At 46.4% G+C, this 20,861-nt stretch overlaps 1 protein-coding gene across 1 annotated transcript in view; it reads right to left on the bottom strand.

Moving 5' to 3' along the window:
* Window positions 1-20,861, bottom strand: part of LOC135918083 (DNA mismatch repair protein Msh6-like) — a 564,077-nt gene that overhangs the window by 419,721 nt on the left and 123,495 nt on the right. The window contains exon 5 of the mRNA XM_065451744.2: window positions 17,332-17,484. Coding sequence (XP_065307816.2) covers window positions 17,332-17,484 — 153 coding nt within the window. The remainder of the gene's footprint in view (window positions 1-17,331; window positions 17,485-20,861) is intronic.

The following is a 20,861-nucleotide window of genomic DNA, read 5'->3' as shown; positions in this document are numbered from 1 at the left end:
GTCCTGTCTGCTCCTTTCTGTGTCCATGTTCACTTCGCGCTACAATCCAAGATCATGTCACCGTACAACTCACCCAACTTTCCATCCTTTTGCTGCGACGCAACTGACTGCAGCAACCGTCACACCTGTGACACAGCAGAGGGTGCTAACAATCTCTGGATCCAGACAGGCCATTTATGTTTACTCACTTCTATTTTATTTTTTGCAGACAAAAGTCTTCGATACGATTATGTTTATGCTGTATTAAACAATCAATGCGAATCCTACTGTAACTCTGTATGTTAACTTCAAGTGATCCTTACGTAAACTCTGTTACAGTATTACTCACCTATGTTATAATTATGATCCGATATGCATATATGTGCTGTGAACGTTGTATGTTGCCGATGTAAGGGTCTTCAGGGACTCAGTCAAGCTGCTAGAGCAGCTTTGAGCCCTGAAGGCCACCCAGAACTTTATGGTGAAATAAACTTTGACTCATTGATTGAATCTGAACCTGGCAGCGTTTAACGATAGAACGTTATCTAGTGAGGAGAGTCTAGCAGTGCTATTGCAGGAATTAGCGGGCATTAAATGGGATATAATAGGGCTCAGTGAGGTTAGGAAGACAAATGAAACAAATATAGTGATAAAAAGTGGGCACATCTTGTGCTACAAGGGCTTAGCGGAGACGAGAACAAGGAGTCGGATTCCTGATTAATAAGGATATAGCTGGTAACATACAGGAATTCTATCGCATTAACGAGACAGTGGCACGTCTTGTGCAAAATAAGAGGTACAAATTGAAAGTCGTACAGGTCTACGCGCCTACATCCAGTCATGATGGCCAGCAAGTCAAAAGCTTCTATGAAGACGTGGAATCGGCCATGGGTAAAGTCAAGACAAAATACGCTATACTGATGGACAACTTCAATGCCAGGGTAGGCAAGAAGCAGGCTGGAGACAAGTCAGTGGGGGAATATGGCATAGGTTCTAGAACTAGCAAGGGAGAGTTATTAGTAGAGTTTGACGAATGGAATAATTTGCGGATAATGAATAGTTTCTTCCGCAGGCAGGATAACCGAAAGTGGACGTGGAGGAACCCGAATGGCGAGACTCAACATGAAATAGACTTCACACTCTGCGCTAACTCTGGCATCATACAAGATGTGGACGTGCTCGTCAAGGTGCGCTGCAGTGACCATAGGATGGTAAGATCTCGAATTAGTCTAGACTTGAGGAGGGAACGGAAGAAACTGGTACATAAGAAGCCGATCAATGAGTTATAAGTAAGAGGGAAAATAGAGGAATTCCAGGATCAAGCTACAGAACAGGCATTGGGCTTAAACTAAGAAATAGGACTTCAGTGTTGAAGCCATGTACAACAACCTTATTGGCATCATTAAGGAGTGTAATAGAAGTCGGTGGCAACTCCGTTAGACAGGATACCAGTAAGCTATCGCAGGAGACGAAAGATCTGATCAAGAAACGCCAATGTATGAAAGCCTCTAACCCTACAGCTAGAATAGAACTGGCAGAACTAAGATAGCTGACATAAGGAAAGATAATATGGATAGAATTGAGCATGCTCTCAGAAACGGAGGAAGCCTCAAAACAGTGAAGTAGAAACTAGGAATAGGCAAGAATCAGATGTACGCATTAAGGGGGGACATGGGTCTTGACGCGAAAAAAATCGCAAATCGATTTTTTTGAAAATAACATTTTCAGTACCTACAACTACTGTTTCTTTAATTTTGCTCGCAATATCAATTTATAACATCACTGTGAGCTGGATTCCGTGCAAAAACAACCCTTTTTATCGCGGCGTTTAGCTCTATTTCCACGCACGCGATCGCAGCCATCTTAGTCTCGTTGGAAAGACGAGCCTTTCTTCCTCAATTTCCCGCCAAAAGTGACTCCGTACTCTCGCCGGTGACATTAAAATCTGCGAAGAAAAAAAAGTCCAAATGCGCGATTCCATTCGTCGACTAGCGCACGTGATCAGAAATGCGTGCTGTGGTTGACTGCGAGAGGTTCCTGTCGTCTGCTCAACCGTGGTCTGCTCCATTCCGCAGGCGACGCGACGGCGTGTCTAGTAGGTTTGTGACGAATGCGCAACGATCACCGATCCACAGGAAAAGTTCGCCAGGAGGCACAACCCCAGCAAAAAGACGAAGCGATCAGCTTATAACATTCAAATGCGTTCCATTCCTTCAGAGAACATCGATAATCGTCCGCATCGTCCGCTGCCAACCACAAGTGATGCCGAAGTAGACCTAGCCAGCTTGCCTACTAGCGAGGGTGTTCTGGACAGCGGCCGCGTTCGGCGTGACACTGCAATGTTGCAGCGTGTGGATTTGCTGCAGAGGGAGATGAATGCTAAAAAAAAACAAGTTCTTGCATCAACGCCAGGGACAAAGCGGAAGTTGAATTTGCTCACTCGCACAAACAGCACTGCAACTGCACCAGTCAACGCTATCTTCAGCAGGACTCCGTGAATGCACTAACAGTTTCTCAAGCGCAATGTGTGGGGCAGTAACGTCGCAGTAGGCAAAAGCAAACGGGAATATGGCCTCGCAATAAAGATCGTTATCGTGTGTGCGTGCTGCGGCGATATCGTGTCGGCGTGGAACTCGACCCGAAGAACGGCAACCTTGCCGCGCGCGCAATGCAAGCCACCGGGAATCAGCGAACGGCGCTATACCATGTTTTTGGCACATTTGGGTGGCCGTAGTCAGAGCGACTACATTCCTGGTGGCTTTAGCTACTTTCACTGCAAAATAGTGCAAGATTATTTCCACCCTTTTGGTTAAAAGTGAATGTATTTTTTTTTTTCTCGTTTTCTCAAAACACCGATTTTTGACTTGCTGATTTGTGCTGACTTGCAGCAGCGATATCTGTGCCTTCAAGGCAGGTAGAGCCATAGTTCTTGCTGTGGCTTATTTGTAGCTGAGTGTGCAAAGTACACAATGGTAGGAACAGATGTTGTAATTTATGCTTTAAAATTTTTCAGTTCTGCTTCAGATCAGACAGTAGGGAACTCACATGTGGAACAGTGGATATTGGATTGCTATAGAGTTACTAATATTAGTTATGTCAAACACTGGCCCCCCTGTATATGCAATACCTCATGACGTCTAGCATACTGGAATCTTAGAAGAACGCCAACATAATCTTAATCCATTAGAAAGGGGACGTCAAAGACTTGAAAAATTATAGACCGATCAGCTTCCTGTCTGTTGCCTACAAAATATTTACTAAGATAATTGCAAATATAATCAGAAACACCTTAGACTTCTGTCAACCAAAGGATCAAGCAGGATTTCATAAAAGCTACTCAACAATAGACCATTTTCACCCTATCAATAGAGAAATGTGCGGAATATAACCAACCCTTATATATAGCTTTTATTGATTACGAGAAAGCGTTTGATTCTGTCGAAACCTCAGCAGTCATGGAGGCATTACAGAATCAGGGTGTAGACGAGCCGTATGTAAAAATACTGAAAGATATCTATAGCAGCCCCACAGCCACCGTAGTGCTCCATAAAGAAAGCAACAAAATCCCAATAAAGAAAAGCATCAGGCAGGGAGATACGATCTTTCCAATGCTATTCACAGCGTGTTTGCAGGAGGTATTCAGAAACCTGGATTGGGAAGAATTGGGGATAATAGTTAATGGAGAATACCTAAGTAACTTGTGATTCACTGATGATATTACCTTGCTTTGCAACTCAGGGGACCAATTGCAATGCATGCTCACTGAACTGGACAGGCAAAGCAGAAGGGTGGGTCTAAAAATTTATCTACAGAACACTAAAGTAATGTTTAGCAGTCTCGGGAGAGAATAGCAGTTTACGATAGGTAGTGAGGCACCGGAAGTGGTAAGGGAATACATCTACTTAGGGCAGGTAGTGACCACAGATCCGGATCATGAGACTGAAATAATCAGAAGAACAAGAATGGGCTGGGGTGCGTTTGGCAGGCATTCTCAGATCATGAACAGCAGGTTGCCATTATCCCTCAAGAGAAAAGTGTATAACGGTGTGTCTTACCAGTACTCTCCTACAGGGCAGAAACCTGGAGGCTTACGAAAAGGGTTCTACTTAAATTGAGGACGACACAACGAGCTATGGAAAGAAGAATAATGGGTGTAACGTTAAGGGATAAAAAGAGCAGATTGGGTGAGGGAACAAACGTGAGTTAATGACATCTTAGCTGAAATCAAGCCAAAGAAATGGGCATGGGCAGGGCATGTAATTAGGAGGGAAGATAACCGACGGTCATTGAGGGTTACGGACTGCATTCTAATACCCCTGTCAGACTGGCAGTTTTAATGTCATTCGAATCGAACGGCATTCGGTGCAACGAATGTCATTTGCCAGCGGAGGTGCTACACTCGAAAAATTAATGTCATTCGGTGGCGATATCAATGGCGATCATTCCGAAAAAAAAAACATGGCAACTAAAGTAGAACAGGGTAGGTATAAAGTGCTTGCATAAGCAATCCATATATTTAAATATATCTTGGGACGTCACTTCACTGAAAAAAATTATTTTAGTAATGCCTATAAAGAAAGTTATTCTATTTCAGACTATGTGGCCACTATAAGCCAAAACAAGGCTTAGCCACCTGAGTAGCCGATAAATTGAAAACAAACAAAATGGCTGACATGGCGACGCTGGACGACGACACTAAGTTGCAGCAGGTGAAGCGATTAGTTGCTGCGTACTTTTGCATTACGAGCAAGGCGTAATAATCGGAGGAAACGATTAGACGTTCTATGGCCGACAAGCAGAGTGCCGGCGGCATGGGCGGCGGCCAGACGCTGCTGAACTGGAGAGTAACAACATTTTGCGACAGCCTGCCGCACATATTTTGTCTCTTTAAAGTAACAAAACCATTAAAACACGCAAACATTATATTTCTGTACGAGTACGGTTTTCAATTTGCAAATACTGTGTCCTGTTCTGCATTGTTTCTGGGGTTGAGAGTACACATTCGCTCCGAGTGCGAAGCCAAATGAGTTTCTCGAACTCATTCGATTGCGGAAGTCATTCGGTGCTAATTACATTAAATATCGCTGTGTAGCAACCGAATAATGTCATTCGGTGCTAATGCCATTCGGTTCGAATGACATTAAAAGACCCAGTGTGACAGGGGTATAAGAGAAGGGGTAGTTGGACAAGTATGGGAGAGGCCTTTGCCCTGCAGTGGGTGTAGCCAGGTTGATGATGATGATGATGATGATGACGACGACGACGACGACGACGACGGCTCGCTTTTCCTTCATACAATCGAGCAACCCCGCTTGGGACGCAAATTACACCATTGAAGAGAACATTTCCATCGCCCTCGATGACGCCTTCTTCGTCTGCGGGTGTTTTAGTGCCGACGGTAATGACAATGCTGAAGCAAGGTGGGATGCTGACTTGGTTCTCAAGCACACTCAAGTCAGGCTGACTGGAACGCCTCTCCGTCGGCATCACTTGGTCTGTGGACAGGGTTATGAACTTCGACCTCAAGTCGATGATTGTGCCATGTTGGTTCAGGAAATCCATGCAAAGAATGACATCTCGTGAACACTGTTGGATGATAACAAAGGTGGCAGAGTAAGTCCGGTCATGAACAGTAATTCTTGCTGCGCAGATTACAGTCAGTGTTATCGGGTGTCCTATAGCTGTCCTATATGTTGAACTGTTGAATCGCCAAACGGAGGCTCCCTGGGCTGCTGCAGCACGATGGCGTATGCTGGGGCTGCCATTGGGGTTGACTTGGCGACAATCTTCCTGGTCGTTTCAGGCAAAAGTACGTGCTCCTGAGGCAGTCCTTGCAGCCCGCGGCTACCTTGCTTGTCCTCGTCGACATTGGTGTTGTCCTCGCGTTACAGCCTTGGACTGCGGGTTTGTGGGGGCATTCGGTACATGAACACACAGCACCTCCACCAGATGTCACGTAGTAGTGATGGTGCATAACACAAAGGCTAATCTGTGAATGACGAAACTAACTTTTATTCGGCGAACTTGTGCCCACAAAAGCAAGTTACACTCAAAGTGCAGTGATAGTGGTGAACATACTGAACAACAGCTAGTGTTCAGAAATTCTTCAGATAGTGAGCGACTGTAACAAATTTTGTTTTACATTTTGCAAGGAGGACATTTCTCGGCGTCTTATCATACACTGACGAACGGAACAGTGTCGTCTTCTTCACTATGTTAAATTACCACTCGCACTCTGCATTGTTCTGTGGTATCAACAAAATACTCATCACCACTTCACTAGGGTATTACAAAAATATTGAAGATACTTTTTGCACTCGTGCTCCTTGCTTAAAGCCATGACTGACAGTAGGCAGGGATGGAAGCAGTCAAGGAAGTCTTGGAGCAGTTCTTGGAGCAGCAAATTTGGCACATTGGAGCAGGTTTGGAGCATGAATTGTTCATTTTGGAGCAGTAAATACACATTTTGGATCACCTTGGTAATGAGTGACATACAGGCATATGAAGAAAAGGTGTTCCTTATTTGACTTTAAACAACACTGCAGTCAAATCTCAACATAACAAACCATGCGGGACTGCCGAAAATCATCGTTATTCTGAAAGGTTGTTATAGCGAGAGCCCCAAAATTAACTCTTCCACTCATCAACCCATCAGTTCGTAAGTTGCCACATTTCAGCTACCCACAAAAACGTTGTTGGCACTCTGCCTACGCTGTTGCTATTTTCAATAGATTCTGTCAGTACGCACCACCGAAGCACCGTATAATAAGTGACACGCGCAAACCAGATGCTGACGCTGAGAAAACTACTTTTAAAAAAGAAGCTCCATGCTGCCTCCAAAGCACAATATTTCTTGTTATTTGTTTTTTACAATTTTTGCCGAGGACACCACAATTGTCTCACTCGAAGAGGACACCCAAACTATTCTGAAGCGCAAGCGCACATACAGAACACCTTCCGGAAAGTGCAAAATGCGACCGTGTGGCATTCCCGCAAATACAGAGGTTACACTTCTCCGTGCACATAGCAAGCATGGCCGTAAAAAAGTGCACAGGAGAGAGGTGTGCGGAGAGAGAAGGAAGTAATGCACCTCCATTGCTAGGCGACATTTGCCTGGGCAGAGCATGCGCTCGCAATACGCGATGCGCCGTCGCCTCCACAATAGATTTAAAAAAAAAAAATTCTTTCTCGCACTTTTTTTTATTAAGCGCCGTCTCATATTTTCTGAACCCATACAGTGCGACATCTGCCTTCTGTGCCTTGTCGTCTGCTAGCCTACTGTTTCAGCTGCCCTGAAGGATACACGAATATCCAAGAATCCCCAGATTTCGGAATATTAGTTCACAGTACTGAGGCGCTGTTAACATGACACGGAAACTGAATAACAATCGTTATTCTGAAAAGTTCAGTATTCTGAAGTTCGTAGTATCGAAGTATTTTTACATTGGAAGCCATAAGAAGTCAGCAGGGGATTAATGAATAGGTCGTTAATCTGGAAAGTTTGTTAATGTAGTATTCGTATTAAGGGGAAACGCGGGGATCAACTCTGGAAAAAGAACCAAAAATCTATTTTTAGAAAGTTGAAGATTTCAAATTTTTGACCCCTTTTCTATAATTTCTCCAAGTATTTCCGCTGAAAATGACTGCTAAGTACTATAAATAAAGATATACATAAGGCAATACAGCAAAAATTTCGTGAGAATCGGTGGAAAAGTCGCGGTTTTTGGGCGTCCCTAGCTCCGGAATGGCAGCACGCAGCACGGCCATGCTGGTACCGTTGAAAAGGGTGCCTCTTCCGCCTTTTGACACCTCTCTTTTCTTTTCTGATAGAGAGAAGAGCAAGCATAAAAAAAAAAAATTAGAAGTCTGAAGATCGCGGAGCTGCTTGTCACGGCCGCCGATTGGCTTGCTTCGTCACGTGCGTTCTACGAGCTGTCCCATTGGCCATGTCTAGAAGCGAGCTGTTGCGGCGTCTGCTTCTCGCATTTCTTTGCACGCTGGCCACTGCCCCTTTGTTTATGCGTTAGATATTCGAGGTACGCCGCAGCTTGATCGCTTTATTCGGATTTGAGTTTTCCATTTCATTCTGTGGTTTCGAGCATGACTGGGCGGACGTGGACGACAAAATTCGCGACCAAGCACCACTTCTGCAGCCGCAAGCGCAAGCCAGCGAACATCCGAAGGATAAGTAGTCCTAGCAGAGATGTGTCGGCACACGAACTTGCAAGAGAGACTGTTGACGCATTGCCGGGCAGTTCGCGGGCTGTTACAGCCTTGAGTTCCAGTGGGGATGATACTGAACTTGTAACGGCCTTTTCGGATGCTTCCGCGCCTGCGACGTCCCGTGAATGCTCCGCGACATACCCCGATTGTGCCACCGCCGTCGCCGAGATGAACAACGAAAGTGCGGACCAAGCGCGTGCGTCTGCCAGCCGTGAAGACAAACCGTGCATCAATAATAGTTGCACCATACAGTCACATCTTGAGCCACAGTTCCTCTTGTCAGAGGAGTTGAATATGACCACTGCCACTATCCGCGCGTCACTTGGTTCTGTGCCGGCAACCGAACAGAAGATAGGGTTGATGGCTATAGGAGCATGCTCGGTGGCGACAGACTCGAGCGAGTTTTTGCTTGTGTAAGTCGCCACAGTTAATGCACTTCTCATTAAACACAGTGCCATCAGTGCTTCCGGCCAGGGATAGTGGTTGGAAACCAGCCTTGGCCTTGCTGTGAAGATTGTTTTACACTGCTTAGCATGCAGTGCTTTGGAAGCACTGTGGTCTTCACCAAGAGAAGGAAGCCAGGCCTTTGAGGTGAACCTGAGGTCCGTGCAAGCAATCAAGAGCATAGGGAAGGGTGTCACTGCCCTTACAGACCTTTGGTCTGTGATGAATGTTTTGTGCAGGGGGCTTCATCAAATGACATTTCAGGGGAACCTGAAAGCTAAATTCAGGCCTGCTGCAAGCAAATCTGCAACAAACGTGTGCGCTGATGCTGTTGCAGCTGTGAAAAGAGTCTGCACCGAAATGGAGCCAACACTCCATAAGAACATCACAGTCATTTATGATGGCACATGGATGATCCGGGATCACGGTAGCGCCATTGGTGTAGGGGCTGTAATTGAGGATCTGTTCGATTCGCCTGCACCACTGTGAACCAGTTCACGGCGGTTCACGAGAAGTTCAGAAACTGTGCAGCTCAATTCCGGAGGTGCAGGCCCAGCGAAACACTCGAAACGAATGCGAAGGTGCAGATGCAGTGTAGACGTTATGCTATGTCAGACTAATGTGCATGGAGTGCGCAAGTTTGAGAGGTCCTGAACTGCAGGTAGGATTGATTTCTGGGGCATAAATACACACTACAGTTGTGTAGACACATCACACGTGTGTAAGCGGGCTTTTTACGGTGCTCGCGCCCGTGTGCTGCGTCATCTGCATCGTCTGCTGCGTCGCTGCTCCGCACCTGTATGCCTGCACCAAGTCGGCACCAACAGTGGAGCGGGTGCAGCAAAATCATGAACCAGCTCTGCACCTTTCCTGCACCTTTTGAAACGAACATCGTAGTTCTGCGGGCATGATTGCTGCACTGCTGAAACGAATGGCAGGGTGCAGCACCTCGTGAACTGGTTCATGTGGTGCAGGCGAATCGAACGTACCCTGAATTTTACAATGGCTTGCAGCAGAAAGCCTGCACAGCAGAAAGCCTGCACTCCGTGATTTGGTCACTCAGGCCGAAGGATAAAAATGCTTCCCTGATCACTGTAGAGACAGCTGCAAGTGAGGCAGTGTGTCGCTTCAACAGTGGCACCCTTCGAGCCTGCACAGAAATTTGCATCTTGCTTGGCGTGAAAACTGCAGGACATAGACTCCGTCGAGCAGCGGAGAAAGATGCCTCACGCAAGAAGAGGGCACAAAAAGTAAGTGAAGGCACGCACTCGTCTTTGGTTGCACGCTCCGGGCTACCACGCACCGCTGCGACGATCGCATCATCCATGCTCGCTTCCTCGCAGAAGAAACCAAGAGATCAACCTGACACCTGCAACTACTAGGCCGGTGGTTTCTAGTCTAATAAACATGGCCCAAAACTTCGAACACCTTTTTCTCAACACTTGTTTCTACCACCAAGGCCAACTTGCAAAGCCAATACCTCAGCCACCATTATGAATATTTTTACACCGTTTGTTTTGTTACACTCATTGTGCATCACTGCATACTTTGACATGTTTTGTTTTCAAAACGGTTGCTTCAATAATTTATCTTTTGTTTTCACGTTCGAGATTTTCGTGCAACTGGAGTAGCTGCCAAAGAATGAGAATATAAAGAAATTATGGGAATGTCACTGTGTGGAGAATAAATATAGGAGTGCTATCAATGTTTGCTTGAACTCTTGCGTCAACTTACAGGTGTGCAGGCATTTTGTAAAAATGAAAGCAGAAAATTTTTGTAAACAAGAAAGCACTTCAGATATTGCAGCCATATTTTCACAGTTTTGTTTATGTGATATTACTAACACCTGTGCAAAATTTCATCAAAACGGATGGTAAATAAAAAAGTTAGCTTTGATCCTCATGTCCCCCCTTAATGAGATCTCACTCTATTAGATTATGGCAGATCAGTTCCACAGAAGCTCACAAGGTGAGTAAAATTCATGACAGGAAAAAACAGTCATCCACCTGACTGTAACACAAAACTACAAAGGAAATCTGTACAGGTTTCTCAGAAACTCCCATTAAATTACGAAACGTGCGAAGTTTAAGAAAAAAAATATGCGAGGGCTTTCCATGAACAGCACCCACTCTATGGTAATAGGCTTATGTTAATGCTAGTCAAGTTTTTTTTTTTTCATTGTGAACAAGAAAGTAATATTTAATTTTAATGAACTAACATTTATTACCTTATTCAATAAAGTGCCAATGCAAAGGTTGTGGAATACGTCGAGAAATGACCGAGAAAAGCGTATATCGTGACCTATAGTCGGGTACAACTTAAGAAAAAATGGGCGTTTACTCCTCTAAGGTGGATGCACACGAGCCTCCACCAATGAGCGCATTCTCTAGACTGGCGTCACGAGCCGGACGGCCAGTGACCCTGCTGACAGAGAAGATGGCTGCCCACGCTTTGAATTGGGCCGAATTGCGTCGGTCATGTCCCTCTGCCCCACGTCAGAGTGAGTTCCAAAACTATTTGTGGTGGTCTATCATGCCGGAAATAGTAGTATAGTAGTATAAAACTTTTATTTAAAAAAAAAAAAATCACATTCAGGTCCAGTGGGTGGGTCCCTCAGTCCAGGGCCCCACTGGCGATCGCGGCATGCCGGGCTTGGTCGAGAAGGGCCAATTGGTCCTCCCGCACCGTGCTGGCTAGCCACACCTCCCACTGCCTACTGTTGGAGTTTTGCCCCACAAGGGGTGATTGGATTTCTTGTGGCCGACTCTGGCACAACCATGTGATATGGTCAAGAGACGGCCGCCCTCCGCACCAAGGGCAAGTGTTGGGATACCGGGTGGGGTGTATGTGGTGTAGTAGGAGTAGGTGTGGGTATGTACGGGTTTGTAGTCGGCGCCAGTCCCGCATTTGCGCTGAGTCCAAGGTTGTGTCCGGAAAGCTATATTGTTGCCTTCCTCGTCTCTGTGCCTCTAAGATATCTTTTGCTGTGATCGGGGATTCTACGAGAGTGCGTTCCGTCGCTCGGATGCCATATTCTCGAGCGAGGCGGTCCGCCCTCTCGTTACCCGTCACTCCGGCGTGCGCCGGACACCACGTAATAGCGTGGTGTTCCGTGAGATTTCTTCCTAGGATTTTGATGGTGAGTTTGGGCAGGGTGCCTGCCATGAAAAGGCGACATGCCGACTGCGAGTCGGTTAGTATTACCGCAGAACGTGCTCTATTTTCAGCGTCACGTATAGCCAGAGCCACCGCAGTAGCCTCTGCTGTGGCCACCGACCCTGTTCTGACTGTTGCGGAAATAGTAGTTTGTGCGTTTGTGGCTACCACAGTGAAAGTTTTGCTATCCTGTTTGCACGCGTCCGTGTAATAAACCTCCGGATTTCTACCGAACCTGCGTTCGAGTGTCCTGGCCCGTGCAAGGCGCCGTTGTCTGTGGTATTTCTTGCTCATGTTTTTAGGGATTGGGGACACAGAGATCTGGGCTCGTATGTTCGGTGGGAGGAGTTCTGTTTGTTATTGAGAGCTTATGATGCATTATTTGTGCCATGTGCGTTTATTCTGAGCTGTGATCCAGTGACGAAAAATTGAAGCGAGCATCGCTGACACTACGCTACGCCAACTGGGGAGACTGCAGGCTTGCAAATAATAAATTTAAAAAACGTGAGAAGGAACAACAAAAAAAAACTATCACATTCTTGAAAATAAGTTTATGAAAACACAAAATCAGATAAATATAAATCTTGCGTTATTTAAGATTAACAGTATTTATTTAAAACCCCGAATGAAGCATTTTTGTACCTTTCCTACCTCGATCGTCTTCTCGTCCCAAGTTTGTAATGGTTTCGATAAATGCATAGTTGTTTTTTTATGTACATGTTAAATAGCAACCGCTTCATTTTAAGCTTGGAAAACGAGTAGTAAATGCGTCGTGTACATGTACACTAGCACAAAAGCCATGCAGAGCTGCTCTTTAAACTTTTGTCCCTTGCAATGAAGTTAAAAAGCAGACGACGCTCAGTATTGTAGAAGGCACGGGGTTATTTTTCCCTCGCGATCCAGCATGTGCTGTAGTACAGTGTGGACCGCTTATAACATAAGTCACGGGTGTTCTAAAAATCTGCGCTATAACCAAAGCATGCCTTTTTCGGCTTTTGCCTATGCCAAACAGACCACCCACCTTTCAAACACAATTTATTACATATTTCACTCACACACACATGCAACACAATCGCAACACAGCACAGAAACCAAGTTCTCCTGACAAGTGCGGCATCAGCGGAAGAACGCTGTTATTTTCGTCTTGAGATTTTTTTAACGGCGCTTCGAACAATTTCATCACCTACAGGGCTAAAGCACTCAAGCGCTTTCTCATTCAAACTGTTCTTCGCGCAGTACAGGCACTTTGCTGAGGTATTCCAAAGCGTCTTTGCACAGGACATCTGGGTCTGGCGTCGGGTCGACATTGTCGTCCGACTCGTCTTTGGTTGCAAGCTCCGGGCTACCAAGCACCGCTGCGACGATTGCATCATTCATGCTCGCTTCCTCGCAGACAGGAAGCTCAGACTCACCGGCATCGACATATTCTTGGAAGGGGTCTGTGACGGAAACAAACTTGCTTTCAACGAGGCCCGACCACAGGTCGTCGTGTTGACCGTCTCATCGGCAACATTGTCGCTCGATTCATCAGAGTCAAGAGCCTCTGGATTGCGCACGAAGCCTACTTTGTTGAAGCACTTGCTTATTGTAGTGGCTTTTACCTGCCACCACAAAGCGGCAACCATAAAAATCGCACCCCTTAAATTCACATTCAGGCTCTGCTGCTGCTCCATGCTCAGCAAAACTCTTTCGCAGATGCGTTTTTTGTGACGTGCCTTTACGGTTGCGATGACACCCTGGTCGAGCGGCTGACATTTTGCAGTCGTGCTGGCTGGCAGAAACTTTAACTTGGTTGCAGTCAACTTTGGCTTGATGTTGTGGGCTGTGCTATTGTCGAGAATGAGCACGACCTGCCGCTTCTCTGCCACCATGTCATCATTGAACTTGCAAAGCCAGCTTGTGAACATATCTTGCTTCATCCACGCTTTTTGTTGGATTTGTATGTAACTGGCAAGCACTTTCACTTTTTAAAGCAACGTGGCCTCACTGATTTTCCAATGACAAACAGGCGGTGCTTGTCACTTCCATCCATGTTAGCGAAGAACAACACAGTTATGTGCTCTTTTGAGGCCTTGCGGCCAGAGCAGGCTTCGCCTCTCAGCGCATGAGTGCGGTTGGGCAGAACGTTACAAAACATGCCAGTTTTGTCAGCATTGTATACGTCTCTGTCTGTATAAGTGGACAGCATGGTTTCCAAATTTAAGCGAAGCCAGACTTCGATGGTCTCATCATTTGACATCACCGCTTTCATTGCACACCACTTTGCAGCTGATGCCATGGCAATCCTTGAATCGCCGGATCCATCCATTAAGTGGGTTGAATTCATAGTGGCCTAAAAGAGCACCAAGGGACTTTGCTTTTAGTTGGCTCATGGGGCCACTCACTGGTATGCTCTGAGCACTAACTTCACGAAACCATCTGAAGAGCGCTGCGTCGTCTTCGTACTTCGATGTACATATTCTCTTCCGTGACAGGGAAGACAAATCTTTGCAGTTGCTGCCGCAATTTGTCTTTGTTCTTGTATACGGTCGACACGGTTGTCGGAAATGCCATATTTGGCCACCACCGACACCTTCTTCAGCCCATTTTCTAAGTCCTTTATAACGCACTCCTTCGTCTCCAGCGATAAGGCATGCCTCTTTCTCAAACCGCTTGAAGATGCCACAGATGCCATGGTGACAAAAGCCCCACAATGCACGTGCACAGAGGACAACTACGACACGAAATGCACACACCAAATGCAACAGAGACTGAAAAAAAAAAAAAAGGAGTGCGTTGTTCTCGCTATCCCTTGTACCCTGCACTCCGCGCACCCTGATTGGACACTGCTATAGTGACGAAAACACTCGACCTCTAAAGTCTCCCACCCTTCTCCTCCTTTTTGTTTCGCTTTTTGCCGCTGGTCTCCACGAGCGCGCCCACGCTCCCCCTTCTTCGCGTTTACAAGCCCGGATACCGTACAGCTATGCGGGCTGTGCTCAATGCCTCTGAGAAAAGGTTGTGCTCTGTGCGCCGATTTCATGGTCGTGCGCTTAAAGGAACCGCGCTATAACCGGTATTCTGCTTCGCGCACCTACGCAATAAACCGTCCGCCTATACATTGAGTTCTATGAAAGATATATCGGTGGTCGAAAAACCCAAGCTACAGTCGAATCCGACTATATCGAACCCGTTTACATCGAATTATTCTATATATCGAACAATTTCTGGGCACGGTATAGTTACCATGAGTATATATTAGCAAAAATTACGCTTACATCGAACAAAAAATGCAGCGACTCCCGATATATCGAACGTCAAGCGGCAGAAAGTGCCCCTGGAAGTTGGCTTTCCCTCACGGTGGCGGGAAAACCCGGCAGCAACCCGGGTGCCTCGGACAAGCCGCCGACACCTCCTCCCCCCCCCCCCCCCCCCCGCTTGCTCAGACAGCCAATCAGAGGTTTTTGTGCCCGCGTCGTGCAAGATGGCGGAAGTGCGAGTTGTCTCACTGCTTTCCTGGTTCATTGTGTGTGCGCCTTGTAGGCCTTCTCTCGCAGTGTTGCCGTGATGAAGCGGCAGCATTCGCCTTTCGTCGTGAAGCTCGAAATCATAAATAGGATTGAACACGGTGAGAAGTCTGATGTCCCCGCAGCGCACGAGATTCCGAGGAGCACTCTGACCACGATCTTGAAGGGGGAGATAACGGCTAAAGTGGCCACACTTGCGACCAAACAACTTGCCTGTGGTGCCCGGAGCATACGCACGGCCGTGTGCGAATGGGTAATTCGAAATTGCTTCAGCCGTGCCGACTTTCGCGTGCTCGGTGATGACTAAATTCTGATGAATGCGACGAAGCCATTGCCGATGTTGCCAAAGTTCAGAGCAAGCTGTCAGAATTTCCGGAAGCTGTTGACGAATCAACGGTGGACGAGTTTGTGGGTGCAAATGATGGTGTCACGACCTCGGGAGAGCTCAAAAACGAAGACTACATTGCCGACATCGTACCGAGCGCAAGTGAAAGTGGGCACAATGAGGAAAGCAACGACGGTCCTTTGTCCACATCCTCCGAAGTGATTGGTGTGCCCGCGCTATTCCGGTGCTTCTGCGCGAATGCCGAAGGTTGCGGCCTCAGCTGCTCCGACGCTTTAGACAATGTGGAAAAGTGTGTGCGTCACAGGCAGCAAAATTGCCCAAGCAGAAGAAAATGCTGGACTGCCTCGTGCGAAACTACCGTATAATGCGGAATATAGGTTGAGGCGGAATATAGATCGACCCCCTTATATTGAAGCAAAAAAATCAACATAAAAATTATAAGGCACAAAACTTTGTTTTATTTAGTGGTGCTGCCAGACTCGTCACCTGCTCATTGGTCTGAGCTGTCTGAACTCTCGTCCGAAGACGACTGTTTTTTGCTGGCTGCCTCCCACAACATGTCATCCTCGGTGCCGTCCAAGGAGTTGCTAATGCAACACTTCTTGAATGCCCGCACCACCATATCGTCGGGCAGCGAGCGCCAAGCCTGCGACACCCATGTGGTCACAGTGGCGAGAGGCGGCCTGCGCAGCCGGCCGGTTGGGGTCGTCGGGTTGTCGCCGGCCATCCACTGATTATATTGTTCACGGACACGGTCTTTAAAGGGCTTGTTGAGCACAACGTCCAGTGGCTTAAGTGTTGAGGTCATGCCTCCCGGAATGACGGCGAGTTCCGTCGCGGAGTGCCTGCTTCACACCTGCGGTCAAGTGCCCGTGAAAGGCATCCAAGACGAGCATGCTCGGACACCGCAGGAGTGCGCCGGGTCGCCGATTATAGATGGTCTTAATCCGATTGAGCATGAGGGCCTCGTCCATATAGCCCTTTTCATCCACGCGAACGACAACATCCCGCCGGAAAGCCTCTTTCGGCGTTGGACACCAAGGGGGCGATAACGATGTGGATGCCAAAAGGTCTGCGCTCCTACATGTTGCCAGACGACTATTCATGTTGTGCCAAGGGCCGGTATATAAGTCGAGAGGTGACCTTTTAGTAATATTTTTTGGAAAAAACCTCGACCTATATTCCGCACTATACGGTAAGCTAGTTTCACCAATAAAGTGATTGGGTGAAAGGTCGATTTTGTTGTTCAAGTTATGCCCCATTCAAATTATGCATCATTATGCTTAACAAAATTAGTTCTTGAGCAAGTTGGTGTTGACATTTGCTATACATTATTCTACAATATGTAACACAAACAATGTGTTGAGAATTGCAAACTGTTTGATGACGGTTGCAGACGCATGTATAATACACACTACAGTATAATTGCGACTTACTTGGATTTTGCTTCTACCTCTGGACAAGCAAATTTCTAAAGAATAGGAAGTGACAGATGTACCACTAACACAACCAGATTCTTCCTTTCTGATATGAAACACTCCTGTCAGTTGCGTTGCAATTTGGTCTCTCCCTTTCCGGGAATCTTGCATAATGCAAGGCTTGCATAAGCACTATTTGCAATGTGTAAGAGGAAGCTTTTAGTGCACTTTCTCGGACATTACACAAATGGTGGCTCACCTTTTCGGGTGACTCGGGTTCAAGGTCCGAGATAGTGTTCTCATCCACGCCACTGCTGGCCGAGTCCGAATCGCTTTCGTCCTCATCTTTACCGGGCTGGAACTCATCCTCAGAGCTGCTGTCCGAGATCACACGCCGCCTCTTTGGCGACGGCTGTAAGATGAGAAAACCCTGATCAACGTGTCATAACAGAACACATAAAAAAAGGGATGGACAACATCTGCTCTTGCTTGACACCTATTCACTTTGGAACAAGAGTCACCCAGGGCAGTGACTCGACTTGGCACTCTACTACTGTGTTTATTTATAATAAATAAGCACAATAGCAGAGTGCTACTGTGTTTGTTTATTTAGGCACAGACCTTGGATTGCACGCGTTTACCAGTTTACTGGAATTGACAGCCCCACTAAGCTCAAACCTGTGGGGGTCAGCAATTTGCACTGTAAAGAGACCCCCAGTTCTTTACACTTGGCAACTTTTTTTGTGCAGATCAACATGGAGAGGTACAGGCGCGGCCACTGCTAGTGGGAACACGAGAGTAGTGGCATCGTTCGGCGGAAAGCCCCACCACCGGCACCTCATGAACTCTTGCTGCACAGGCACGATGAAAATTACTGGCGAAAAACCCGGCGAGTTGTCTGCTATGGTCAGTCAGCCAAGGTTTCTTGAGGCGCCGGTAGTGGCACTCTGGAAAGCAATGCCACAAGCTCCCGTATTCCCGCTAGCAATGGCTACACCTGTACATTCTGTTAAACAAATTCGGCATTGTTTATCTATACTTAGGATGAAGACAATGTGCACAACACATGAGCAAAAGGGCAGAGGTATAGATTACCGCAAACTTTTAAACTAATTTTATTTTTGTCATTCATCAATATAATCAAATTACTGCCCATGTGCATTCAGCATCATGGAAATAAACTTACTTGAAAGTTCGTGCTAGTGGGTGTCTCTGGCATCTCGCCCATGTTTGTTTCACGTATTATCTCCATCCTGAGCCCTTATAAATCTATATTGTTCCGTGTCTCTATGATGTATCTAAAATTATGCAGAAATCTTGTTCATTTTCATTACTCCTTTCACACATAGCTCAAGTCAAATGTATTCTTCCACCTTTGAGTGGTACTATAAAGTAGCCAAACTGTATAATGAGTTTCTCCCAAGTCCATTCATGTTCCACCAGCAGAGCGAACACAGGTGACACGAGGCAACGTCGTGCAAAGCTTTGTTGAAAATACCCCCAACACTGAAGTAACAGCATCTGTGCCAATCTCCACACACAGTGATGTGATGGCTCAGGCCGAAATTTGGAGTGGATCAGATGATACCTTGACACTCTGCAGCTGCTTTTCCTTGTGTGAAACAAATCCCTGGCACTAATGCTTACTCTAATGAGAGATACTCACTGTACATTGTAGCAAGTGCTACGAATGGGTGGATGTCTGATTTTCCCTTTATTCATTACTTCTCTCCACCTTGCGGGTTTCCGCAGAACTACTACGTCAAACTCTTGCCATTGCTTCGTGTTGTCGACAAATTCGACTTCGCCCTGCCATCTGCTAGCTGCCTGGTTAGCTCAGATGGTAGAGCGGCTGCCCCGGAAAGGTGGTGGTCCCGGGTTCGAGTCACGGACCAGGACAATATTTTCTTCAACTATGAGGCTTTCCTTTCGAGGAACCCGTACGGGTTTCCTTTGTAGCAATTGCTACGAACGGGTGGATGTCTGATTTTCCCCTTATTCACTGTACATCTCCATTGAAGGCAAGCAGGGGTTACTGCATATTTGCAATGAAGGCTATGCATGCTGCAACCTGGGGACCCTCAGGCAGGCAACAATTTGCCTTGACGAGCAAAGGGTTTTTCAAACACCACACAAGATGCAAGTCACCCTATTTCTTAGAATGACAGAAAGCTGAACTAGTTGGTAAGGATTCATTATGCAAAAAAGAGGTGGGGCATGCAGACAGGACACAAGAGTAGAGAAGTGGGCAACAGGAACGCCGACTATCAGCTGAAGGGAGCACTAAAGCGAAAAAAGAAAGAAGGAAAAACTCATTTGCGCAAGCTGTGGAATGGCATCAGCACGTGTCAGTCGGGTACATGTGCCGGTCTACGTGAGAGATAACTGTTAAGGCACTTAATATCTTCCTTATGAAAAGTAATCGAAGGCTGACTCATGCACACGCTTCCACCACTATAGATATGCCATGTCTCTACCATAAGACACTTCATTCTTATGCCTGTATAATATCGTGCATTCATCTAACTCTGGCGTGCAGTAACAATATTGGCAATGTAAAGAAAGATAAGAAGGCGATATTAGAAGGTCCGGTATTATTGCACAAGCATTATTTAGTGAGTAACCCAGAAAAATCTCTGTCGCATGAAAAGTTTAATGCCTTGTATCCGCACAAAAGTGCGTAATTTTCTAAGTTAAGACATTTAATCATTATAATAATTTATGTTCCAACTTTGTAGGGTTCAAGCGTTAGTTACACTTGTCAGCTTTCCAAAGCAGATGTGTATCGCTACCCCATTAATGCAAAGTTGAAGAAACTGTCCCACACATTTTTTGCAAATACAGTCGCTGACCAATAAATCGGATGACAATAATTCAGACATGCTCGGTAATACGGACAGCTTCGCAGGACCGCCAATGACCCCATAAACTTAGTGTTAAAGATGACCAATATTTTGGACAGCCGCCAGCTCTACATTTGATTACCCGGACTCCGTCCGTGGCTGTAGAGCACGCAAACTGTGTCGCCATTATCTCCTCTGGCAACTTCGATGAGACATCTAGTACGGCCTCAAAGATTACATGCTAGACAGTAATCTCTGAGGCCTTGCCTTGATTGCTGTGTTATGCCTTTAAGATTTAGCTACAACTGCCTATCTTAAAGGATTTGCCCGAGTTGTGAGGTCCCATCAACATAGCGATCATCACATCCTTTTCCAGCACCCCCACGCATGGCCCGCTATTATGGTTCTTAGAATTAATATTGTATAAAGGAGGTTTATTACACGACGGAACGATGACGGGTAGAGCGCTTCACCGAGCACAGTCTCTAAGCTCGAGAATCTGCAGCACACGATGCTGTTGGCAATCCTGCTGTCTACATCCATGCATTGTTCATTACAATGGCCTCACCGGGAAAAGGAGCCATCCTGGCAACTTAGTCTGAAGAGGGGGCACAGTATCATGACAGGGCTTGAGCCGCTGGACGTGGACGACTTCACGGTTATGACGACGCATGTCAGACGGCGGTGTGAATGGCTCTATGAGGTAGTTGACAGGAGAAGTTCATTGCAGAAGGCGGTATGGTCCATCGTATTTAGAAAAGTTTTGAAACGAGTCCTGGTGTACATGTAGGTACGGAAAACCAAACTAGGGTTGCAACTGCTTGTTGGCCTAGTTGGTGCTTGCTAAAGACATGTTTTCTGCTGCAAGTTTAACTTGCAGCAAGAAACATGTCTTTTAAACGAGGGTTCCCAGTAGAAAAGCTGGAGTCGAGTTGCGAGCATCGCG

This window comes from Dermacentor albipictus, chromosome 3 (assembly GCF_038994185.2).
Source record: "Dermacentor albipictus isolate Rhodes 1998 colony chromosome 3, USDA_Dalb.pri_finalv2, whole genome shotgun sequence".
Taxonomy (NCBI): domain Eukaryota; kingdom Metazoa; phylum Arthropoda; class Arachnida; order Ixodida; family Ixodidae; genus Dermacentor; species Dermacentor albipictus.
Note: the sequence above shows the minus strand (reverse complement) of the source record. Positions and strands in the feature narration are given on the sequence as shown.